At 35.3% G+C, this 23,094-nt stretch overlaps 4 protein-coding genes across 12 annotated transcripts in view; 3 read left to right on the forward strand and 1 right to left on the reverse strand.

Annotated features, from left to right (window-relative positions):
* The first annotated feature begins 1,514 nt into the window (after nucleotides 1–1,514).
* On the forward strand, nucleotides 1,515–4,357 carry LOC126751123 (dnaJ homolog subfamily C member 3). Its single transcript, XM_050461118.1, has 4 exons — nucleotides 1,515–1,997; nucleotides 2,218–2,331; nucleotides 2,400–2,599; nucleotides 2,659–4,357. Exons 1-4 carry the CDS (start codon nucleotides 1,901–1,903, stop codon nucleotides 3,745–3,747), a joined length of 1,500 nt encoding a protein of 499 aa, XP_050317075.1. The 5' UTR covers nucleotides 1,515–1,900; the 3' UTR covers nucleotides 3,748–4,357.
* Nucleotides 4,358–4,857: 500 nt separating this feature from the next.
* LOC126751118 (uncharacterized) lies at nucleotides 4,858–7,350 on the reverse strand. Its single transcript, XM_050461106.1, has one exon. It carries the CDS (start codon nucleotides 7,222–7,224, stop codon nucleotides 5,386–5,388), a length of 1,839 nt encoding a protein of 612 aa, XP_050317063.1. The 5' UTR covers nucleotides 7,225–7,350; the 3' UTR covers nucleotides 4,858–5,385.
* Nucleotides 7,351–8,246: 896 nt separating this feature from the next.
* On the forward strand, nucleotides 8,247–9,327 carry LOC126751129 (60S ribosomal protein L35a). Its single transcript, XM_050461129.1, has 4 exons — nucleotides 8,247–8,301; nucleotides 8,636–8,857; nucleotides 8,925–9,152; nucleotides 9,224–9,327. The coding sequence occupies exons 2-4, from the start codon at nucleotides 8,642–8,644 to the stop codon at nucleotides 9,245–9,247; spliced, it is 468 nt and encodes a 155-aa protein (XP_050317086.1). The 5' UTR covers nucleotides 8,247–8,301; nucleotides 8,636–8,641; the 3' UTR covers nucleotides 9,248–9,327.
* A 2,302-nt stretch (nucleotides 9,328–11,629) lies between these two features.
* LOC126751110 (uncharacterized) overlaps nucleotides 11,630–23,094 on the forward strand; it is a 146,030-nt gene continuing 134,565 nt past the window's right edge. For 6 of the 9 annotated variants that reach the window (XM_050461078.1, XM_050461085.1, XM_050461079.1 and 3 more), the window contains exon 1: nucleotides 11,630–13,115. The gene's annotated coding sequence lies outside the window, so the exon portion shown is untranslated. The remainder of the gene's footprint in view (nucleotides 13,116–23,094) is intronic. The other 3 variants (XM_050461077.1, XM_050461080.1, XM_050461083.1) reach the window with 3 other exon arrangements.

A 23,094-nucleotide genomic window follows, 5' to 3' on the forward strand; every position in this document is an offset into this window, starting at 1 on the left:
TTAATAATTAGTAAAATTATATATTAAAGATTATAAAAAAACTATTAGAATTTGTTATAAAATGAACTTAATTAATATATACATATGTATGTATGTACATATAACAGATATTTGTCTATTAATGATTAAACAAATTTTAGTTGTGCTGTCAATGCTCAAAATTGTCCGAAAAGAATTATTTATAATCTATGACTATTTAAAAATATATTTATATACAGACATATATCTTGAAAATGCCCTATCTTATGAAAAAATATGTACGTATTTTAATATAACTATAAGTAATATGAAAGTTCTCTGTAACGAAGCTTTAAAAGAAAAAATGCAAAAATGCATAATAAACATTTGTCCTATTTCAAAATAAAAAAGGATTTCACTGATGTGGAGCAAAGAAAAATATAAGCTGAAAGGCACGAAATAGTGTTATAAAATTAGTTTATCATCTACAGAACGATGTAATTATAAATTATGAAAATCAGTATTAATTAAAATTATTTTAGCAATGCCATAATATTTACAAATGTTTTAGTAAAAATATTTAATATATAATTAATTCATACTTGAAAATAGCTACTTTGTTTTTGTATTTTTATTAGTTTTTTAACTTTTACAAGTCACAATTACTTTTATCATATTTTAATTTATTACTTAAAAAATTAGTAACACCAAAAACAGATGGGCCAAACTTTCTGAAATGTATTTACACAAGTAAAAAAAAACTCGATCGAAACAATAAATTGTACATTGTTGAAAATTTGAAATATATGAAATAACTGTTTAAATAAAAATTTGTATTACTTTAAGATTCGATTAAGGTAAGTAATTTATATACAGTTGCGAGCATTGAAATAGTAGCGGGTACCACGCTCTATATCTTTTTCAATTGCTAACGATTTTAAATAGTTTTGGCTCAGGTTGCATTGCAAATGTACGTATGTTTATAAATAAAAGGAATTTTGTTCACACAGCCAGTGTATATAAAAACATTCATAATCATATTCATAAAACATTATTTTAAATGAAAATAGTAGTTTTTCTAAAAAAATATGAGTAATTTTTGTACTTAAACTAATTCTCATCTGCTAAAACCTCCATTACTGTAGTAAATGTTTAGTGGAGAATTACAAAATTTCTTTAGTTTTGTACTTATTTTCCACTTTATATATTTTACTTTTTAGATCAAAAAGATATATGTATAAACAAATAGATTTGTTCCAGCCCATTTTTCTATTTTAGTCGTTACTACTGCATTATAGAGTTTTAATAAAAATCTTACCGGAAATAACTTTGTGAAATAACAGTATGTGATGCACCTATACCAGCTATTGTCGAGAAAGGTAAATTCGCCAGAGTTGATAACAATTCAAGTTCCAACAACCAATCAGCGAGAACCACATAAAGAATGCAACACTGTTTAATGCCGGATAATCAGTTGTATACCTACTATTTCTGTCTCGCACACAACTTTTAAAGCCATGCAGCATCGAGCTGTTGCGCAGGAACTAAAAATATAATCGACTGACGTGTGTTTGACAAGAAGCTACTCAAAAGAAGTAGAAAAAAATTTAGTTAAGCAGTATTTATTTTATTAAACGTAATCATTTGGTAAAGTCGTTAGCCAAAGAAGAAGCACAACAACAAGAGTTAATTTATTATATTAGGGAGCAAATTTATATAAAGTGGGCGTATGAAACTATTTAGTTATAAAATTTGTCGTCAATAGAAAACTCCAAATCAAAGTTTTGGGAGCATACGTATCTTTATGCAGTTGTTGAAACTGCAAAGCAAAGAATATTTAGAAAGTGGCAGCATACACGTATCACTTATACATTATATCTGGAGATTAAATACATTTAACAACAACTACTGGTGGAAGCTAAATTAGAGTTAGGCCACAACAATGGTAGTGCCGCTGTATGATATGCTACCTTTCGCCACCGGAGAAAGAAAGCTGGCAGCTTGTGTTTTGTTGTTGTTATTAGAACTATTTCTAGAAGGTAAGTATTGTTGTTAACGCACAAATGGATTTTAACCTTGAAATCAATGTTTACTGTCCATTGGCTTAATAATTTAATAAAGGAAAGCAGTATGAGATTTTTGTTTATATAATTATACCATAAATTTGATTGACATTATGCCAACTGTGCAAATAAACTATATTTGATGTTCTTACCAAAAGCGATAACATTAATTCTAACATAACCTTAACATTTGCAGGTGCAGACGCTGTGCCAAATCAAGCTGACATTGAAAACCATCTGGAGCTCGGTAAAGAGTTTTTAGCGAGAGGCCAGCTGGCCGATGCGCTAACACATTATCACGCAGCTGTAGGTGGGTAGCAAAATTTTATTAGATAGGAAGTAATTGATTATTTTACTTGGTAATCATTACTATTGCAGAGGGCGATCCTAACAACTACTTGACGCTATTCAAAAGGGGCACCGTTTACCTGGCGCTTGGCAAGGCCCGTTTCGCCATACAAGATTTCACACGGGTGTTGGAATTGAAGCCCGACTTTGCAGCTGCGCGGATTCAGCGTGGTATTGTGCATTTAAAAAGTGGAGAATATGAACAAGCCAGCGACGACTTCGAACATGTGGTGAGTACAAAAACAAGCATAATTTTAAACTTTTACTCACACGTTTTTACATTCAACAGTTGCAAGAAGATCCTTATAATGAGAGTGTCAATGAGCATTTCCGAAGGATTGAGGCTGCTATTGAACAGTGGGAAATTGTGAAGGATCTTCGGTATAGGGGCGATTCACGTAATATCATTCCAATGATTACACAATTACTCGAAATCTCTCCATGGTCTATTGAGTTCCGTCAAGCACGCGCTGACGCTTACATTGCCATAGATGAACTACCATCTGCCATATCCGATCTCCGCTCAGTGAACAAACTCTCACAAGACAGCACAGAAGGTTATTATAATATTGCATTGTTATTATACAAAATGGGTCAAGCTACAAATGCGTTGAAAGAGATACGTGAATGTTTACATCTTGATCCAGAACATAAAGACTGCTTCCCCTTCTATAAGAAGCTTAGAAAAGTAGAAAAAAGTTTGGCAAATGCGGAGAATTCTCGCGAGGAGAAACAATATGCAGATTGTATTAACTCTGCTGAGTCTGTGCTAAAGCAGGAGAAAAACGAAAAAATGGTCATATACGAGGCTAAGCGACTTCTCTGCACGTGTTATACAAGAGACGAACAGTTTGCCAAAGCTTTAAGTTATTGTAAAGAAGCGCTCGATGTATTGAAAGATCCGCAATTATATTGTGAACGCGCTGACGCCTATATTGGCTCAGAAATGTACGACGATGCGGTCCATGATTACCAAAGAGCATTGGAAATGGACGAAAGTCTGCAACGTGCTAAGGAAGGTATTGAAAAAGCGAAAAGACTACAAAAACAAGCGGAGCGACGGGATTATTACAAAATACTCGGCGTTAAACGAACCGCCAACAAGCAAGAAATTATCAAGGCGTACCGAAAAGCGGCACAAAAATGGCATCCCGATAATTTCAAAGATGATGAGAAGAAGATCGCAGAAAAAAAATTTATTGATATCGCGGCGGCCAAAGAAGTACTGACTGATCCTGAGAAACGGAAACAATTCGACATGGGTCAAGATCCTCTTGATCCCGAGGCAAATCAACAGCAAGGGGGCTTCCGCGGCGGCAGTCCATTTGCACACTTCCATCACGGGTCACCGTTCCAATTCAAATTCCACTTCAACTAGACGTACCATAATTCTCAGGCAAAAGTTACGAGTAAAAAACATTAGCACATACCTAGCCTTAGTCGGTTTGTTGTTAGGTCTCTTCTATTTTATTTAATTAGTAATAATATTAAGTCTGTGTGAAGAACATGCGTTGATGTTGCCATGTGATCATACGAGTAGTGCGTGTACATTGTTTGCATGTACTCTCGATTGTGGATATATATATTTTATTTTCTTAATTTAATGCATAGCAGTTTGCAAAATTGAAAATCGATATGGTTTTGTACAATATTTGTAAAGTTAGCTGTAAACTCTTAACGCTGTAACACACTAAACGCTCAAAGAATTTTACGGGTACACGAAAGCTTTTCCATAACAGTGTCACGCCGCTTAAACTAAATCTAATGATATCTAAATTTCTACTCTAATTTCAATTTGTAAATAGTAGGCTAAATAATGAACTTTTTCTCCTATTTTTTATGTTAAAAAGAAAATATGTATTTATACAATTAACAATTAAATTGGATATTTATATAAAATCAAAAGCATTTTAAGGTTATGAAAATAAAATGAAGAATGTTTATTACAAAATAAAACAAATTTATAACTTTGAACATTTAAACATTTATATGTACGTTTTTTTATTATTTTATCTTGTTTGGTGCAAATTTGGAATATCTTTATAAATATTCATTATTTCGTCGCAGTATTTCATGAGTTTCAAAGCATTAAAAATATTCATTTATTTTGCTTGCATCCTGGGGAGTAAAATTCTAATTTTGAGCTTCGTACAAGTCTCATAGCTGTTTGGTAAATGCTTATGATTCGCTGATTATTTTGTACAATAGGAGAAACTTTCACCAAATTCTTTCTTTCAGAACATTTATATTAATCCATACGCATGTATAAACTTCTGTACATACAAAAAGCATTTTAATGTAAAATGTGTGGTCATGAATAAATAACACCACGAAAATTGGAAATTAAAAATTATCCACTCAAAAATCACTCGCTCTCAGCTTTAAACGTTAACCAGTTCTTCTATTGTGATGACGTAGTATAAGTAGCATATTACCAAGTCCAAAAAAAATCGATGACGTCAGCAATACTAAAATAATAATAAACACATTTCAGTTTGCTTTCTGTGTGCGCCTTAGCGCTTTATTACTTTGAACGAAAACGAAATATATAAATATTGTGCAGTACATACAATCATAGATAAATACGAATACATAAATGTACTTAAATAGAATTAGCAGCAAATAAGAACATAATGAAAAAATCTGTAATATTCCCCTTGAGTTATTTAGATTAATTAATTATATGTATGTATATATTTTTTGAATTTGAGTATCATTAAGATTTATGTACATAAATTGTTATTTATTTATTTATTTGACAAACGAAAAAGTTTCTTTCTCTTACTTTTTAATCACATACATATGTATATAAAAATTAGATTTGTTTATACGAAAAACTAAATTGTCATTACACATAACAAATTACACAACTAATTTTGAATATAAGCAATTTTGATGGTTTATAGATGAATATTTAGATTTAAATTAATATTTTCTACTTTTCGAACTAGCCGGTTTAGCATAGCAATTTATAACGACCGGTTTGTAGTTTCATTCTTCTAACATTGCCTACAAATCAAGAACTGTCTTCATCAACTGCAGTTTTCTCAAAGAAAACTACATATATAAATACGGCAAGTGCGAATACGGCAAACATATATAACATTTGTTTAATATGATATTTGCGATCCAATGTCGTTAGAAAGTTTCTTAATGAAGCGTTAACATCATCATCATCGTCGTCAGGATTCAGTGAGTGTCGTCCCATTGCGGCTGAACTATAACGTGGACCGGGTGATGCGCTTAGCCTCCCTGAATTGCTGCGGCGATATGGTACACGCTCTTGTATTTTATTACTGCCATAGCTGCTGTATATTTTCCTACCCTCAGCCAAGTATTCCTCCTCCTCGCTATCCTGTACATATATCTCATCGCCGGACAATTGTTCACCATCCGAACAACTATCAGGTTCGTCAACACTGCGTGTGTAACTGGTGTTTGCACGTGCTGTTGTTGAATAGCGTTTCACATTTGGTGACGACTGTGCTTTGGGTGATAAATTACTTGGAATATTTGATTCTTTATTTAAAGGCGCGCTCGTATAGCGCGAGGAAAAATTTAAAGAGGGCTGTAAATGAGGTTCAAAAGGTAAATGCCCTTCTGAGCCATGTTTAATGCCCGCAACATTGCTGCTTCGATCGTAATTCGTAGTCACAGGCATTGTTCTACGGTTATAATCGCCACCACCACCTATCGAGGGCTCTTCTTCACTTTCTACTTCAAAATGCTTTACTTCCTTTACAGGTGTAATTTCCTGGTAATATGAAGTCGTCATCACACCTGACTTTGTTAGTGAAGGCGCTCGACCGCGCTCGGTAGACATTTGAGAATCCGGTGTAGACGGCGGTGAAACTGTGTACAACGAGGGCGTAGGCAAATCAGTTGGTAACCGCGGATATAAACGTTGTGCATCCGCCTGATTGTAAGTGGTATTAGTTACATTGGATTTAGAAATTGCCGTTGGACGCTTAAATACTGGATCCTTTGAGTATGAGCCTCCCAAACTACCACCAAGTGTCGAGGAATGACTGGCCATATTTTCAATATTGAAAGAATTAGTTGGGGATCCTGAACTATAGAAACCAACTGGTCTATTAATGGTATGTTCCGGAGGAGTTGAAAAGAATCCTTGTCTAGGTATCTCTGCGTCATTTTGTTGTTGAGTAGTGTTCAGAGTGCGTGTTTGGCTGAATCCCAAATTTGGTAATGATGATTTGTAGGTACTGATAGGAATCTCTCTCCGATCTTGCCCATAAGTACGTGTTTGACTAAAATTCAAATTAGTTGAAGTAGATTTATATCCATCATCGAGATTACTGGGAATAATTTCTATTTCATCAATATCGTGATTAATATTATTTAGATTATGTACTTCAAGAGGCACATTTCTTGCCCTGTTCCCAAATCCGATTCCGATATTGGCATTTGTATCAGCACTTTTGGCTATTTGATGTACTGTTGTTGCTTTTGTAGCAGTTATATTACTGCGATTATTATTCAGCACAGAATCAAATGTTACGTTGTGGCCTTTTGGGGATTGGGTGCGCGTTTTATTTTTAATTGCGGATCGTTGCTTTTGTCTTCCCGCTTCTTCCTCATCGCTGGATACATGCACGGTCACATTTACGGTCTTACGACGCTCACTTGGCGAAGCAACTTGCTTTTTACTGGCCTTGGGCGAAGGTAAGTTCGAATCACCGGTGATCGATTTTATTAATTTGCGTATGATGACATCGCGTGTTGAGTCGGCAACTGGTACATTCATGCCATGTTCAACGCACTTGTAATGCAATTCTTTGTTGTTCAAAGTTTCTAACTGTGCACGCAGCTCTGGATGATCAACTTTTTTGCTCATATTTGTATTAAATCAATTTACTACGCAGTTTCAACAAGTTAAAGTGCAACTTTACTTATATTAGCAAGGCAAACTTTGAGATACAACCACACAACACAAATTTTTTATTTAGAATGGTGAAATGCTTTTGTTTTGTTTTCTCATTGTTGTCTTTCGTGGATATTTATGAGGTATTGTCAGGTCCAAAAAAAAATATAAGTCATTGGTAATACAAAAAATTATTATAATTATAAATAATATTTTGGCAGCAATATTTTGAATTTTTTTCACTTAATATAAATTTTCATAGTTAAAAAAAAATATATAACTTTCAACTATTATTTAATTGTAAAATAAAATAAGGAAATTTCCCTAAAATTTCACTTTTTTCTGATCTGGCATATTAAAAGACTTTAGCAAGTCAGCAGTGTTGCCGTCTTATTATATAACTCAATATACATATGTAATTTAAGAATTAATTAATAAATTTTATTTATTTCAGAAACGGAAAAAGATAAGTATATTTTGTTGTCTTACTATCAACATTATTCAGCTCCCAACATTTTAGGAATTTTTTGTTTTTGGTAAATATGTGTGTTCTTCTTCATCCTAAGCCAAAGTTAATTGAATATATTTTTGGAGATATTCATTAAACACGTTCGTTACGACAGAACGAAGTAAACAATTTTGTGTGATAATCGAAATATTGAAACTGAAAGAATTTGCGTACAGGGTATAGAAATTATAAATTGAAATAAACTCTTCGCTTGTGGCTTTTACGGCAGCGATTTATGTTGTAATATGTCTTACAACTTCACGCCTTACATACTGACTTTTAAAATATATCTTTGAAATTATTGAACACCTGTTATGTTATGAAATATTTAAAAACTATTACACGTAGATACACAAATATATGAAGTAAACTTCAACACAAGAATATAAGGTTAAATTTTACATATTGGCATCTCATTCGTAATGAATTTTTTGAGGCATTTGAGATGAGGAAAAAAATTTCCCATCAAATGTGTGATTTTGACATTTCATTGCTGCCTTCATGCCTTCTCTTTTCCTTTCTTTCCATTTGTCAAGTTTCCGGTACGTACGCGAATTTTATTTCTCTCAATTAAAATATTTTTTAAATATGGAAAAACTTTTCTAATTTGTTAAAATGTGCACGGAAAACAAGAAATCAAATGTTTTTCTGGGCACGCAAGTAGTTGGCTATGTGAAAGCTAAACAGAGAAGTCTGATGTTCTTGGATTAAAATTCATACTTTGAATACCAATTGTGTAGTGGTTTATTTGTGCATAAGTTTATGGTTTGAAGAAAGTGTTTGCTTTTAGTGTGGTCGACTACTTGCGTATAATTTATTTAGGCAGTTCAATAACAAGACGTGATAAATTACATATTTCTTCTAAATAAATTGTAGTTAACGATGGCTGACACACAAGCAAAACCCGCTGCTGCACCAGCGTCAAAAGCTCCAAAAGTGGCTAAGGCACCCAAAGCTAAAGCCCCCAAATTTGAGAAACCTACTACCCCTGTGGCTGCACCCAAATATAAGCGTCATGGCCGTCTTTTTGCCAAGGCAGTGTTCACTGGTTATAAGCGTGGTCTCCGCAACCAACACGAAAGCCAGGCTATCTTGAAGGTATGTGTAGCAAATGAATTGAAGGTGTAAAGTTTATTTATAAATAATAAATGATTTTAATTCGTAGATTGAAGGTGCTCGTCGTAAGGAACACGGTCAATTCTACATTGGCAAGCGTTGTGTGTATGTTTACAAAGCTAAGACAAAGAAGTGCGTGCCACAACACCCAGAACGCAAGACCAGAATTCGCGCCATCTGGGGTAAAGTGACCCGCCTGCATGGAAACACTGGATCTGTGCGTGCACGTTTCAACAGAAATTTGCCTGGTCACGCCATGGGTCACCGCATTCGCATTGTAAGTGCCGAAATGAAATTTGGGATTAAGATAATATTGTTTTTTAATTAATAATGGTCTTTTATTTACAGATGTTGTACCCATCGAGAATTTAAGTGATTATGTTAATAATTAACTTTAATCTGACCTGCAAACCTGTTTTTTAAACAAATAAAAAATTATCTTTAAATTTAAATATATGGCGTGAAGTGTTGATTGGGGGTGGATCAAGACGTGCCAAAAAATAAAAATAGGCTTTTGTATTAAACTCAATTAATATAATCCTCGGCAGTTAAGTACTCTATTATTTCAAAACATCGTTTGCTACGAATGCAAAATGCACAAAAAAAGCAAATATGCTTGTTCGTCAAAATATAGTCCAGTAAGTATGTTGCTACTCACCGATCCAACAGAGTTGGAAATATCCGAATAATGAGTTGTGAGAATCCTGCAGTGCGCTTGTGTATTTATTCCCAAATCTGTTCCTTGCTTTGCGCTGTACTTTAAATAATTCTTTGAAATGCTGACACATTGATATTTTGTTGTGGAAGCGGTGGTAAAAAATGCCTCAAATAATTTGAGTATTGCTGACGAGTTTACAGGCGATGACCGGATAAAATCTGTTCAGGTTTCGAGGACAGGAGTCATTTAGACACAATAAGCTTAATGGGACCACTTATTTACTCTTAAGATTCTTCTAAGATATTCTTTGACTCAGTAAGTTGAAAATATAACAATACATACTTCCATTTACTGCTTGAAATAAAAAAAATAGTGAGATGATATGTTTTGCTTCTGCGTGATGGAGACAAAAGCTAAGAAGCTCTTGGAATGCGTAGCACTCACTGAGTAAAATTTTCGGATTCCCCTAATATGATCCTTTAATTTATCAGGGTGATGACGCTAGTATGCATAGGGGGAGACCCTAGAAAGTATATACTTGTATATACATACATATGTATATGTATGTATGCACATATGATCAGCGGGACAAACTATCGTTCAAAGTCAACGATTCCCACGACAGCCGGTTCTACGCACCGGAATTGACTCGGATTTCATCCGACCAAGGGCTGTTTTTTCGGCAATCTAACCCCGTTTGGATCGGTAAGTTAAAATCGTTCAAAGTCAAGTTTCTGGTATGAAAAACTTTTATTTCAACAGATGCTTTCACAAAATGAAGAAAGTGATATTATTTATTCACTCTTTCGTATTAATTTAAATTTTTTCTATTCGTACAAGTTTAAAGTTGACTTATTGTTATGGAGAGTATCGCCAAATCGTCAAGGTAAAGAGAATTACTGCGATTGATATCTTACGAAGGATCGGTCCCAGTAGCATTTATCAATTTATAATTTTTACTGCAACCGCTGCAACATGAACGATAAAATTTTCTTTTTATATTTTACAACAATTCACATTTGCATGTTTACACGAACATAAACATCTGTTGTGTATATACTATATACATACATAAGTACTTTTGAATGGTTATTGAAATTAGAAAACAGCCGATTTTTAATTTATTTTAATTTATTATTTTGCATATTTCTGATTTTGAGAAAGTGAAATTTTAAGTCATATGTATGTTACTTAAATAATGAGATCATATTTAAAATAGTTTTTATTATAAATAGTAAAATTAAATAAAAATATAACTTTCCAAAGTTAATATTAATATTCAATTTTGGTTTAAAATTTGGCTAAATCTGATAGCAGAAGCATATATGTACGTATGATATAGTGTAACTGTATCAATAAATTAACTAGACTTCGAGTTTTTTATAAGTTGGTTTGCCTAATTTTGTTATCGACTTGTTTCCTTTACACATAATCCATTTCAGCATCAAGATGGCGTGCTGCTTCTTTTTCGAATTTTCGAACAAGAAAATGGCGGATATGAAATCAGTAAGATCCGTTCTGATTAGTTTACAATGAGAAGTTTTTTAATAAGCGCATAAATACTGAACTGCTGTAAATAATATTTGTTACAATTAATGGTTGTTGTTTTTACCATATACTTACATACATATGTAGGTATCATATTTCACAATATTTGCATTTGTAATTGAATTAATTGAATTTTAATCATTAATGCATATGGCAACGCCAATTTTCTCGTTGCTACTCAGCAAAATAAAACAATAAACTGCTAACAAACATATACATACATAAATACATATATATGTATGTATGCGTACGTGTGTTATAAACCATTTTAACTTTAATTAAGTTTTTTGTTCATAATGTTTCCGCAATTCGAATCTGCCAAGCAAAGAGCAGATATTTAACTCTTTTAATAACCGCCCAGTGGCCATTTCCGATAAGGTCTTCCAATTCGAAATATTCCAATATCCACACATAAATTTCCAGTTTACATTTCCAATGTAAGTCACCAATCCACTAAGCAGCTAGTTAACTAGCCATCCAGTGCGTCAACCGCTGAGCCGGCTCACCAGCTGCAGAGCTGTTGAATCAAACAGGTACTTCACCACTTGTACGCGCTCTCATAGCTTCAGTTCTCTTTGAGTTGTTGAATCCGATTGTCGTCGTTCACTTGCAAGCCGACATACGCACGAAACAATATAACAACCATACAAAATATTGCTAGCAACTGTTGCTTTTATCTACGCAAACCATTTTGTGTGCTCGCCACCAACCCAATTAGTGAATTGTGCAATTAAAAGGAGAAAATAAATGTAAACAAGAAAACTGCATTTGTTCCAAAGCAAATGTTAGTGATTACGAGTCAATTGGTGTTGCAGTGCATATTCACCTTCCAGTGAAATATTTTGTGTGCTTTCAGTGCGATTTTTGCTGGTAAGCCTTCGGCGCGCTGCTCTTTTGTGTGTTGTGCTCTTATCCCTGAACGAAGTTGCAGTGCAGCAGCATTCTTTGTTGTCACAGGGCGCGCGCATTGGAATTTTGCTAACTGCCATCAAAGTGCCCACAAGTCTTACCCCCCCAAAAACCGTTGCCTAGTTGCATTACGTAGTGTTTTGATTTTCACCTACCTATTTATTTTACGTTTGGCTTCCCAACGTTATTCGTTGCTTGGCTTTCTGGCTTACCTTCTTATTTACATACTCTACATGCATACATACAGATATACCACATATATATGTGTGAAAGTACGTGTACTCGTCGGACATACGGTCGGTCGTTTATGTCAGTGCATTTGTTGTTGCTAGAAACCGGTTATTGCTCCCCAACAAATAGCGTAAATATTTCAAATAAGTAGGTAAGTGTTGCTGTGTGCGGTTCTCCCAATGAAAGAAGCCATAAAAGCCAGTGGCGAGAAAAGAAAAATCTGTAATAACAAAATAAGTTAAGATAGTTTTGCGCTAAAAAATTCAAAACAATGAAAAACGAAAAAATGCACACAAACAAAATATCTCAATTGAAGGCATAACAGCAACAACAAAAAATTATTAAAGTACCAACACGATTTAATTCCGAAATATAGTGGGAAAACAACAACAACATACGTGAACAAATAAAGTCTGCAAGCAACTACAACAACTGTGTCAACGGCAAGTGCAAAAGCTTTGTTTGCTGCACCAAAAACATCAACGCTCAATACGAACAAGTGTTCCTATATGTACATATGTATGTATGTGTAAGTAGATGTGTAAATATTTATATACGTTCTGCTGCATTAAAATCCGTTGCAAATTCAATGACACGCGAAGCTGCGCAGTTAATTCAAAAGGTTAATTGATTTTTAATTAAAAAGAAAGTCGGCACACATGCACGTACGTATATGTATGTATGTATGTATGAATATGTAAAATACATATTACTTTATTTGCTGTGACTTTAAGTGGAAATACAGTTTTGTGAAATTAAAATAATAAATATATGTATGTAAATGCAAACGCACGACACAAGTGTAAAAAAGTAAAGAATTCTGTTGCAGAATTTGTTTATTATAACGAGAATGTGGAAATATTAACGCAACTCAACTCATCAACAGCAATAAAGGTGAGTAGAACGCCAGCTTACTGTTAATTTAATGTGATGCCATCAATAGTTAATGACTTGCAACTAATAAAAAACTTTTGTTCATAAAAATATGTACAGTGAAACTCCCCACTATGGACCGTCCTCATAACCAGACAGCTCTTATAACCGGACAAGTTCCATAAACACAACGTTTTCATTAATATTTTCATACAAAACGTTCAGATGACCGGACATGGACACTTTTTTTTAAATATTTCAGTCAAATTATTTCTGACAAACGGACAAGATTTCCTAAAATGTGTCAAGAAAATTGCGTAAAATTTTTATTTCCCGTTTTTTTAAATTCTAACTAATTTTTGATATTTTGTGCCATTGTTTTTAAGAACAATAAGTAAAATCGTCACAGCAAACAAATTGACTTGCGCTGGTGACAAACACAAATTAACACTCACCGATCCAAACGCGGTTAGATCGCCGAAAAAACAGCCCTTGGTCGTATAAAATCCGAGTCAATTCCGGTACGTAGAACCGGCTGTCGTGGGAATTGAATCCATCGTATGTCCTGCATGCAACGAGTCTCCGCATGACACTGACCACCTCTTTGCATTCCCTACCAACCCCACTCATCTAACACCACTTTCCCTTTGGTCCGAGCCCGTCGAAACAGCACGTTTCCTGAGCCTCTCGTTAGATGACGTCGATGACAACATAGTTAACCCTTACCATCCTAACGGGGACTGATAAACCGTTAAAACAACAACAACTTGCGCTGGTGCCTTGCGCTCAATGGAAACTAATGGGATAATCAGTGGCGTAGCTACAACTTCGGGCGCCCGGGGCCAAGGATGTTCTGCCGCCCCCCTTTATCTACCTACCAACAAGTTTAATGAGGTGGTTCGAACAAAAGTGAATTTTTACAAAATATCTTCGATATTAAGTATATAAAATTTAGGAACTAGAAGCCACGCAAATTCTAAAGTTTCAAAATTCTCACAATACGGTTTTTGAGGAAATTGATAGTAAATTTACAAGACATCTTATTAAAAGCCATAGAAAAAAACCCATTTTCACCCTATATCTTGTACACTTTCGACACAATTTGCAGGAATTTTTGCCCGAATTGGAGTTTTTAAATACCATTTTTGAAAATTTGGAGAAATAAAAGTATTTGTTAGATTCAAAGCATAGGGTAACTGTGAGAGTGATACGTCGCGACGACGGAGTAAAAATAAAGATACTGTTTTTTTTGTCACTCCTACGTCGCAATGTGTCGCTCTCACAGTTTGCCCTATGCTTCAACTGTGACATATCCGTTGGTTTCTCAAAAAGTATTTTTCTGAATATTAAAAAACAGCGAAGATCGTTTTGCCGCCCCCAAGACGTTGCGCCCGGGGCAATTCCAATTAACCTACTTATTCAAGCATTTTTCGGATTAATAAACAATAGAAGTTTAGCCACAGTCTACCACGCTTAATGGTAATTTCAGTAGTTAACATATCTATCTTAAAGCCAATACTGATCTTAAAGCACCAGCAATCAAAACAACTCAGCGGACGAGCAATTTCAATCTCGTTTCCGTGATAGTCAGATTTTTATACGACCAAGAATCTTCCACTAAACTCTTAAGGGGTTAGGGGTAATCAGAGGCACGAAAAAATGAGAATTTTCAGTATTTTTTTTTGCTATTAAATCGTGTTATTTTACAAAAGTAGTAATATGGCATTATTATAGAATGTGTTGACTTGAAGTCACGAAAATTTCAAAAAAAAATTTAATTTCCAAAGTTATAGTTGTTTGTGTTGACCCAGTTCCAAAAAAGGTACTTGCGGTGACAACCATAAGTCCTTGGAGATTCATCTAAAATTAATGAGATAGAAAAAATTTGTTTTATAAATAGATAATCCGATAAATTTCGATTTTATAAGACCAATTTACTGTTGATTTTTTCCCAAAAATGTAGACAAAAATTTCCTGCGGCCGCCATTTTGCTAATTTTTGAAAAAAAAATCCTTCGATCAGGCCCGAGTTTATTATGTATTCTAAAAGCTGTATAAATACATTAAAATCTACTGAGCAGTTTTCGAGTTACCAGTTCAAAAAACATAGTTTTGAGAAAAACGCGTTTAAAGTTTCACCCGAGCGCTTTAAAGTGTCCGAGCTCTCTTTGTTATTTGTCGAATAACTCAAAAACTAATTATTAATAATAATGAAATTTTCAGAGAATATTTTTAAGATATTACACTTAACGAAAATGCAAAAAAAAAAAATAATTTTTTGAAAATTCTGTCTACCTCTAACCCCTTAATTCAAACAAAATGAATTTAAAAAAAATCAAAAAAAATCAAAAAAGGCTCATCTAAAATGGTGCAGTAAACACTAAAACACTTGGGTGTTTGCTTTTAATGAGAAGCTGCTACCAAAGAATTACGAGTTTACACCAATTTCAGTACGTCCACACATATGTGCATACATAAGTATATAATTACAGACATGCAGCATGTACACCATATTCATTTGTATATGCAATGCGCTTGAACACCGCAATTACTTCTCTATACTTGTACTCGTATATGAAGCGAGTGCGCTGTAACAAGCGATTTGCTGAAGTTGCATGACAGAAAAACACAACAGAAAATTACAAAAGAAAAGAAAAATTGGCAACCACAGCAACTTGCCCCGGCCACTTGCATCAGCAACACCGATCAATTTTCGCAAATTGAAGTCAATGTCGCCGCTTTGATGGTGCGACGCGCACACCATGCATTGCACCAACAAATTGTACAATAGCAACATGTGAGCAGTGCAACAAGCGAATGATTATTACCTGCCGAAAAAATGATTGAACACAGCAGTTAAGCGAGATACGAAAGCAGTGTCGGCTGCACAGTGGACCTCTTGCTTTATGTAAATAACTTTCGTTTAAGGCTACTTAATAAGGCAAAGATATCTATTATAAAGATCTTTATCTTCATTTTTATAGGTCAGTTTGTATGATTGCTATATCCTATGGTCCGATATCGGCGGATAACAGAAAAATTTCAGATCGATATCTCAAAATTGTGAATTGACCATTTCGGATTATATAAATAATAATAAAATGTTAAATTTTACATTTGTACAAAAATTGAAATGCAATTTTAACATTTATTTAGAATTTAAAAAATAAAATCTCGCACATTGAGCCGATTAAGATATGTCCTGTCGGTTTGTACGCAGTCTAGAAAGAAACAATGGTTTGGTGTGGTTTGTGGGCCGGTGGAATCATTGGATGGCTGAAATTGAAGCTCGCGATCTCGGCGACATTTGGTTTCAGTTAGACGGCACCACTTCCCACACATCGCATCAATCAATGCGTTTATTGACAGAACACTTCGAGGAGCAGATAATTTCACGTTTTGTGACGGTCGATTGGCCAAGAAGATCGTGTGATATCATACCGTTAGACATTTTCCTGTAAGCGTATTTAAAGTCTAAAGCTTATGCGGAGAATCCCGCCTCGAACGAGTCATTGAAAATGGTACTCAACAGATGGAGCATCTAAGAACGCCGCGGCCAACATTTGAAAGAGATAATTCTCAAAAAAGAATGTTCTTTCGAATGATAAAGAAATCCTCATTAAATTTGAAGTTTCTATGTTTTTTCTTTAAAAATGTTGGGAACCGCGAAAAGAGTTACCCCATATATCTGGAAAATCAAAACAATCCTTATAGGGAGAGTACCTCAGCAAATAGTTAATAACTTTAGAGGGGTCAGAATTCGACTAGTTTACTAAGCGCAGTTTAGTTTTTCAGAAATATACGAGGGTTTCTCTCATCTTAGATTCCGCAGGCTCTCTAATCCACTTTGATTTTGCTCTTGAATTCAGATATTGTTTCAAAGTTTTTTTTTTTAAGTTTTTAAACTATTCTATACAAACATATGCTGGCGTTGGTTAATCCCTCCTGTACGTTTTTTTTGTTCTGTAGAAAAATATTATTTCTTGACTTACCCAGTAAGACTTGTATCTTCCGAAATTGCTCCTAGATATTACACACTCCTTACACACTGTACCACCCCAGTGTGCCTGAGAATATGAATTTGTATGCACAACATTCGGCCTACTTGCAACAAGCCAAGTGAGTTGGACCAATCAACCAACAACAATCTGCGAAGCGAATTGCATTCTCGTACAACTAATCACCTACATACGTACATATGTATGTATGTATGTATACACTATTATATAAGTATTCAAGGGAAGAGACAAACAGGATAAGCCGTATTAAACGAAAGGAAGCGCATACATATTACAACAACATTCGAGGATATGTTCTGAACAACAGCACTGCATTCACTCAACTAAATATTCGTCCGATATATGGTTGGCAATCATTGATTCGAGTACATAAATATATGTATGTATGTACTTTTATATAGTTGTATATTATGTAGTTGTAGAAATCGGAAGTGGAATGATTACAAAGAAATACACATATTCATATGTAAGTACAATGCACAGTTCAACATGTTTGCATGCATACATACATACATATGTATGGAAATACTTCTATACAAGGTCTTTAAAGAGTGGCAGCAGAGCCCTCGGCCAGAGCGGTCGTCAATTCAGATATGTATGCGATCATATAAATATGCCGCATGCTGTTTGGCTGCACCGGCGTGTTGAACAAATTCAAGTACAACGGCAAATCGATTGTCAGATATTAATGTCTGTATGTATGTGCATGCATGCTGTAATGCTTGTAGGTGTGCACATACGTATGTATGTATAAAAATATATGTATATGTATGTATGTACCTACAGTGTATCACAGAAATAAGTATGCACTATATATTGGCGTAAAAAAAGTCAAATTATTTGCAAAATAATAAGTATATATTTTGTGTTTTTTTCCAAAAACAACTACTCATAATATTGTTCAAGAATATGACAAATTGATATCATTGACATATTCCGTTATTAAAAACCGTTAGATTTTCTCTGTAAAAAGCGAAAATCATGTCACATAAATAAGTATGCAATTTACCATTTCAGTATTGTTTCGATTGATACACAGTGTTTATACGTTTTGAAGCAATAAGTATTGTTTTTTTTTTATAAAATAATAATTTTCCGAAGTTTTCATTAAATTTCATCGTTAATTGCAATTACATTTTGATCATGGAGCCGCCCGTCAAGGAACTATCACAAATTTGAAAGATGCTTTATAAAACTATATAAAGAAAAAAAAAATACAAAAAAAGAGAGTCAATACAAAAAATAAGGAAAGATCTGGACGACAAGAAACATTTGATTCCAAGGATCGGTACATTATCACACACAAGATACAGGCTAATCTGAAGTAAAGTGCTCCAAAAGTTGTTAAAAATGAGACCAGTAAAACCTGCCATTCCCAAACTAATCGTCAAGTGCTGTATGATACAGGTTCCCATGGTCGTAATGTCCGTAAAAAGCCATTCATAAGCAACATTAACAGACAAAAAAGATTAAACTTTGTGAAAGCACGAAAGTAAACATAGAGAATATTTCTGGAATTCTGTTATTTTCTCAGATGAAAGTAATTATACATTTTTGGATCAGATGGACATGAAAAAGTATGGAGAAAAGTAAATACAGAGCTTGATTCACGGAATATGGCTGCCTTGGTAGAACATGTTGGTAGGTCGCTCATGGTTTGGGGGTGTATGGCACCAACTGGTGTAAGGAATCTTGTATTCATTGAGCATAAAATAAACAAATATTATTACCTTAATATATTAATATCGAATTTAAACGATAGTGCGGCCAAATTGGGACTTGAAGGATCATTTGTCTTCCAACAGGGCAATGATCCAAAACACTCCGCTCACATTGTTAAGGAATTGCTACTTTACAATACATCCAAACAATTAAAAACACCAGCCCAATCTCTTGATGTGAACCCTATCGAACATTTGGGTCATTTTATAGAGAGAAAAATCAGAAGACATAAGCCGCAAAGAATCTTTGATATCTGCTTTAATCGAAGAGTGGGGCAAGATTCCAACTTCAGTGACCAAAAAACTGGTAAAGTCCATGCCATCCGGATTGAATGCAATAAAAAAATCCAAAAGCTATCCAATAAAATATTAAAAGCCCATCAAAGCTCAAAAATAAAACCGTTGGAACTTTTTCTTTGGAATGTATTACTATTGCATACATACTTTAGTGATGTAATTTTTAGCTATTTAAGCCTTTTTTTTCTCTAATTTGAAAAATTCTTAATTTAAGTTTCTGTTTTTTGCTATTGCTTTTAACTCAAATATGAAATAACTGAAAAATATAAAAAAATGGATATTATTATTAGTTCTGCGGCATTTTTTTCTGAAAACAAAACGGATAAACACAGTGCATACTTATTTTTGTGATGCACTGTATGTATGTTTACGCCTGGCTGTCAGTTGCAGTTAAATATTGCTGTTATTGGCGCTTTAGCAATTGTAAATTCTACCAGTTTTTCATTTGCTCTTTGCGCGCTGATCTTTTTCAGCGATTTTGCAACTTGTTGAGGCGGTTGCACTTTTTCATCTTACTGGTATACATACATATATGTATGTAAGTATGTACATATGTATAGATGCAGCTGTTTAACTACATACTTACATACGTATGTAATGGATGGCGTCTATTTGTGTGTTTCAAACCTAACAAAATCGACTTTTATATCTTATATATTTTCGATTGCTTTGGACCACTTTTGGATTCAAAAAGTTTAGTGGAATTGAACTTAACTTATCCCCGCAAAACTAATACGGATGTGTAAAGTGACGAAGCAATATTCCGTCGACAAGGCGACAAGATTTGACTTTTGACAACGTCCGGTGTGTTTTACGTGGGCACCTGGCACTCAAAAGCACAGCGGATCAAATCAATGCGCTGACCAGCGCCCTGAAAATGTCATTTTCAGTAGCAATTGGCAGTTGGAATGGACACACTAAACCTTGGTAGGGTTCGACCCATCTAGAACCTCTGCCGTACTTTGGGTCCGAGTTGACAAAGTCAGTTCTTCCCGCATTTGGGTTCCAACCACAACCACCACGATACTCCCCAAGGGGCCAGGGGTTGGACCCCATACATACATCACATACACGCACCAATCACACAAAAACTAAACCCCAATTCCAGCTAACCGCCTTCGCCGCTTAAATAATTCGCGCGCAAACGACCCTAACATCTAATCGTCCATCAGTCCAGCTAATCCCCATACCACCCAGATTCCTAATGTCAGAGTACGAGTACATCGAGCATTCTGCAATTAACCTCGCCCCACAAAAACACCCCGACGCATCTATGATGCAAAAATGCATTCAGATTCCCATGACAAGGGAAACCCAGACACAAAATCTGACCTCAACGAACCCCACGTCCCGAATGTACTCGTCACTAGCTATTGTCCCAACGACGTCACTGTTGACAGTCATAACTTCGAAGTCGTAGATAAGTTCGTCTATCTTTGAACCAGTATTAACACCAACAACAATGTCAGCTTCGAAATCCAACGCAGAATAACTCTTGGCAACAGGTGCTACTTCGGACTGTGTAAGCAATTGAGAAGTAAAGTCCTCTCTCGACGAATAAAGACCAAACTCTATAAGTCACTCATTATTCCCGTCCTGCTATATGGTACAGAGGCATGGACGATGATGAGTCGACTTTACGAGTTTTCGAGAGAAAGGTTTTGAGGAAGATTTATGGTCCTTTATGCATTGGCAACGAGGAATATCCTAGCCGATGGACTGATGAGCTGTACGAGTTACTGTTCGCATAGTTCAGCGAATTAAGAGACAGTGGCTACGCTGGCTAGATCATGTCGACCGTATGGATGAAAACATTTTAGCTCTGAAAGTATTCGACGCACTGCCCGCCGGAGGAGAGAAGAAGAGGAAGACCTCCACTCCGTTGGAGAGATTAGACAGCGATGACGATTAGATTAACTCGGCTATAACCGCATAAGTGATGTCTACGCCATTTAAGAAGAAGAAGAATTGAACTTATGTATTCAAATAGTTTTTCTATAAATGCTATAAATATCGGAAACTCATTAAGCTTCTGAAAATCTCTGTAAACGCACTACAATCTTCAATACATTGTAATATTATGGACTATTAAACTTGGAGCTGAACATAGGCGACGTATTCGTTAATTTAATTCACATTCACATACAAATACACACGTATATAAGTATGTTTGTAAGACAAAATATAAGTATACTTGTGCTCATCTTAAGCAAAGTAACCGATTGGTATACTATATCGTAAAATGAACACTGCGCAGAATTTGTTTCGTGGAACGTTGCAGAACCACTTTTTAGAACAATACTGTGGAAAAAAGCATAATCAGGTATATTAATAAAACACCAAAAGAAACTAATGTCCATGTAAATTCCACAGGTAGTCATGTGCTATCGGCAATAGAATCAATGAGCGAAGCCGCGACGGGCAGATTTAGCTGAATAACGGCTACGTGTTTTATAGGGTTTCTCGATGGAACTAGTATATTTTTCAAAGTAATATCTTTGCTGAAAATTTCATGATTTCACCCGTTCTTCATAGTATTAAAAACCCGCCCCATTCGCTACACCTAATATTTATGATCGAAATATTCCGTTGTTATTGGAAGAAAAGTCAACAAAGTTTCTAATAATCCAAATGTGATAAATGACTGCATGCATATACTATATACAAATAAAGTATTGGAGAACCTTCTCCTAGCGGTCCTGGCTTTCTTTGCTCACACACCTGCGGCGAATTTGTAGGCGGCGCAAAGCCGTTGAAGACGAGCTGCAGTGAGTTTTTTTCACGTAGGGATCGATTTAAAGCAGGGGTAGGAGGTGTGCATTCACTCCTAAAGTCGATTGGCTTTGAGCGCGCTGTCTGTGCGCTCAAAACGAGTCAATGAATGCAACAACAACGAGAACTTGTGTCACTGCGAAATCCTGCTGACCCAGAGTGAACCGTAATAGACTCTTCGAACTACTTGGTCTTAGCAAAGTCATTCTCGCTGCAATTGTGGGCCAGAGTGAATCGTAACATGTTCTTCGACTACTTGGCCCTACCGATGTTCTGACTGGATACTCTGCAATAGTGTCGCTAAATATTTTTTGTCGGACGCTCGTTGCCAAATCTGTATGGAGATAGTCGAGGTGGTATCATTTTGTTACTTTCTCCTCAATTTGCCGGATTTTGCAAGAACCTACCATAGTGATTAGGATTCAGATTAGGTTAGGTTAGGTTAATCTGGTAGGTCAATAAGCCACGTAAAGACCAGTTCCTTTGCGAAACCAGATAAAGTTCAGTTCCTAGGTCCAAGAGAAGTAGTCATCCTTTACGATATCTGGCCTTGACTCGAATTTTAACAGATTCAGCGGCTTCACTATCAATATCTCCTTAAGTGTATTATACCGTGTGGACCACAGATGCTTACAGCGTAGTTTTGCCAATGCGGAACAAGTGCACAAGAGATGCTCCATGATTTCCCTGGTGGCCTGGTCTAGACATTTCCTGCAGTCTTCACGACCTGTCAGCCCATCCAGTGGGCATAAGTCGCCACCAGACAGTGACCAGTTAATATTCCCATAATGTTCTTACAGCCTTTTCTATTGAGGAATTTTGTGTACTTCCGACCTACCGCATAGTAAATGACTTTTGCAGTTTTGCACCCAGGTAGCTCGTTTCGGTTGTTAGCCGTTCACCGTTCTTGGCAATCTCGTCCACTATTTCATTGCCCTCGATGTCTTTGTGATCTAGCACCCAGTAGAAGTGAATGTGCTTACTTCAGGTAACACTTTCCACTGCTGCCCTGCTTTCCAAGATACATATTGTCAATATGCGTTACGAGGTTGGGATTGAGATTAATTGCATTAAAAAATTTGTGGTAAGCTCAAAATGCTTCGTCGATCTATGAGGATCTGGTAATACACTTTTAGAAGTTTATGGGTAACACAAAGAACCAACAGCTGTCCTATCCTATGATCTAATCTAA

This window comes from Bactrocera neohumeralis, chromosome 2, assembly GCF_024586455.1.
Source record: "Bactrocera neohumeralis isolate Rockhampton chromosome 2, APGP_CSIRO_Bneo_wtdbg2-racon-allhic-juicebox.fasta_v2, whole genome shotgun sequence".
NCBI classification, from domain to species: Eukaryota; Metazoa; Arthropoda; class Insecta; order Diptera; family Tephritidae; genus Bactrocera; species Bactrocera neohumeralis.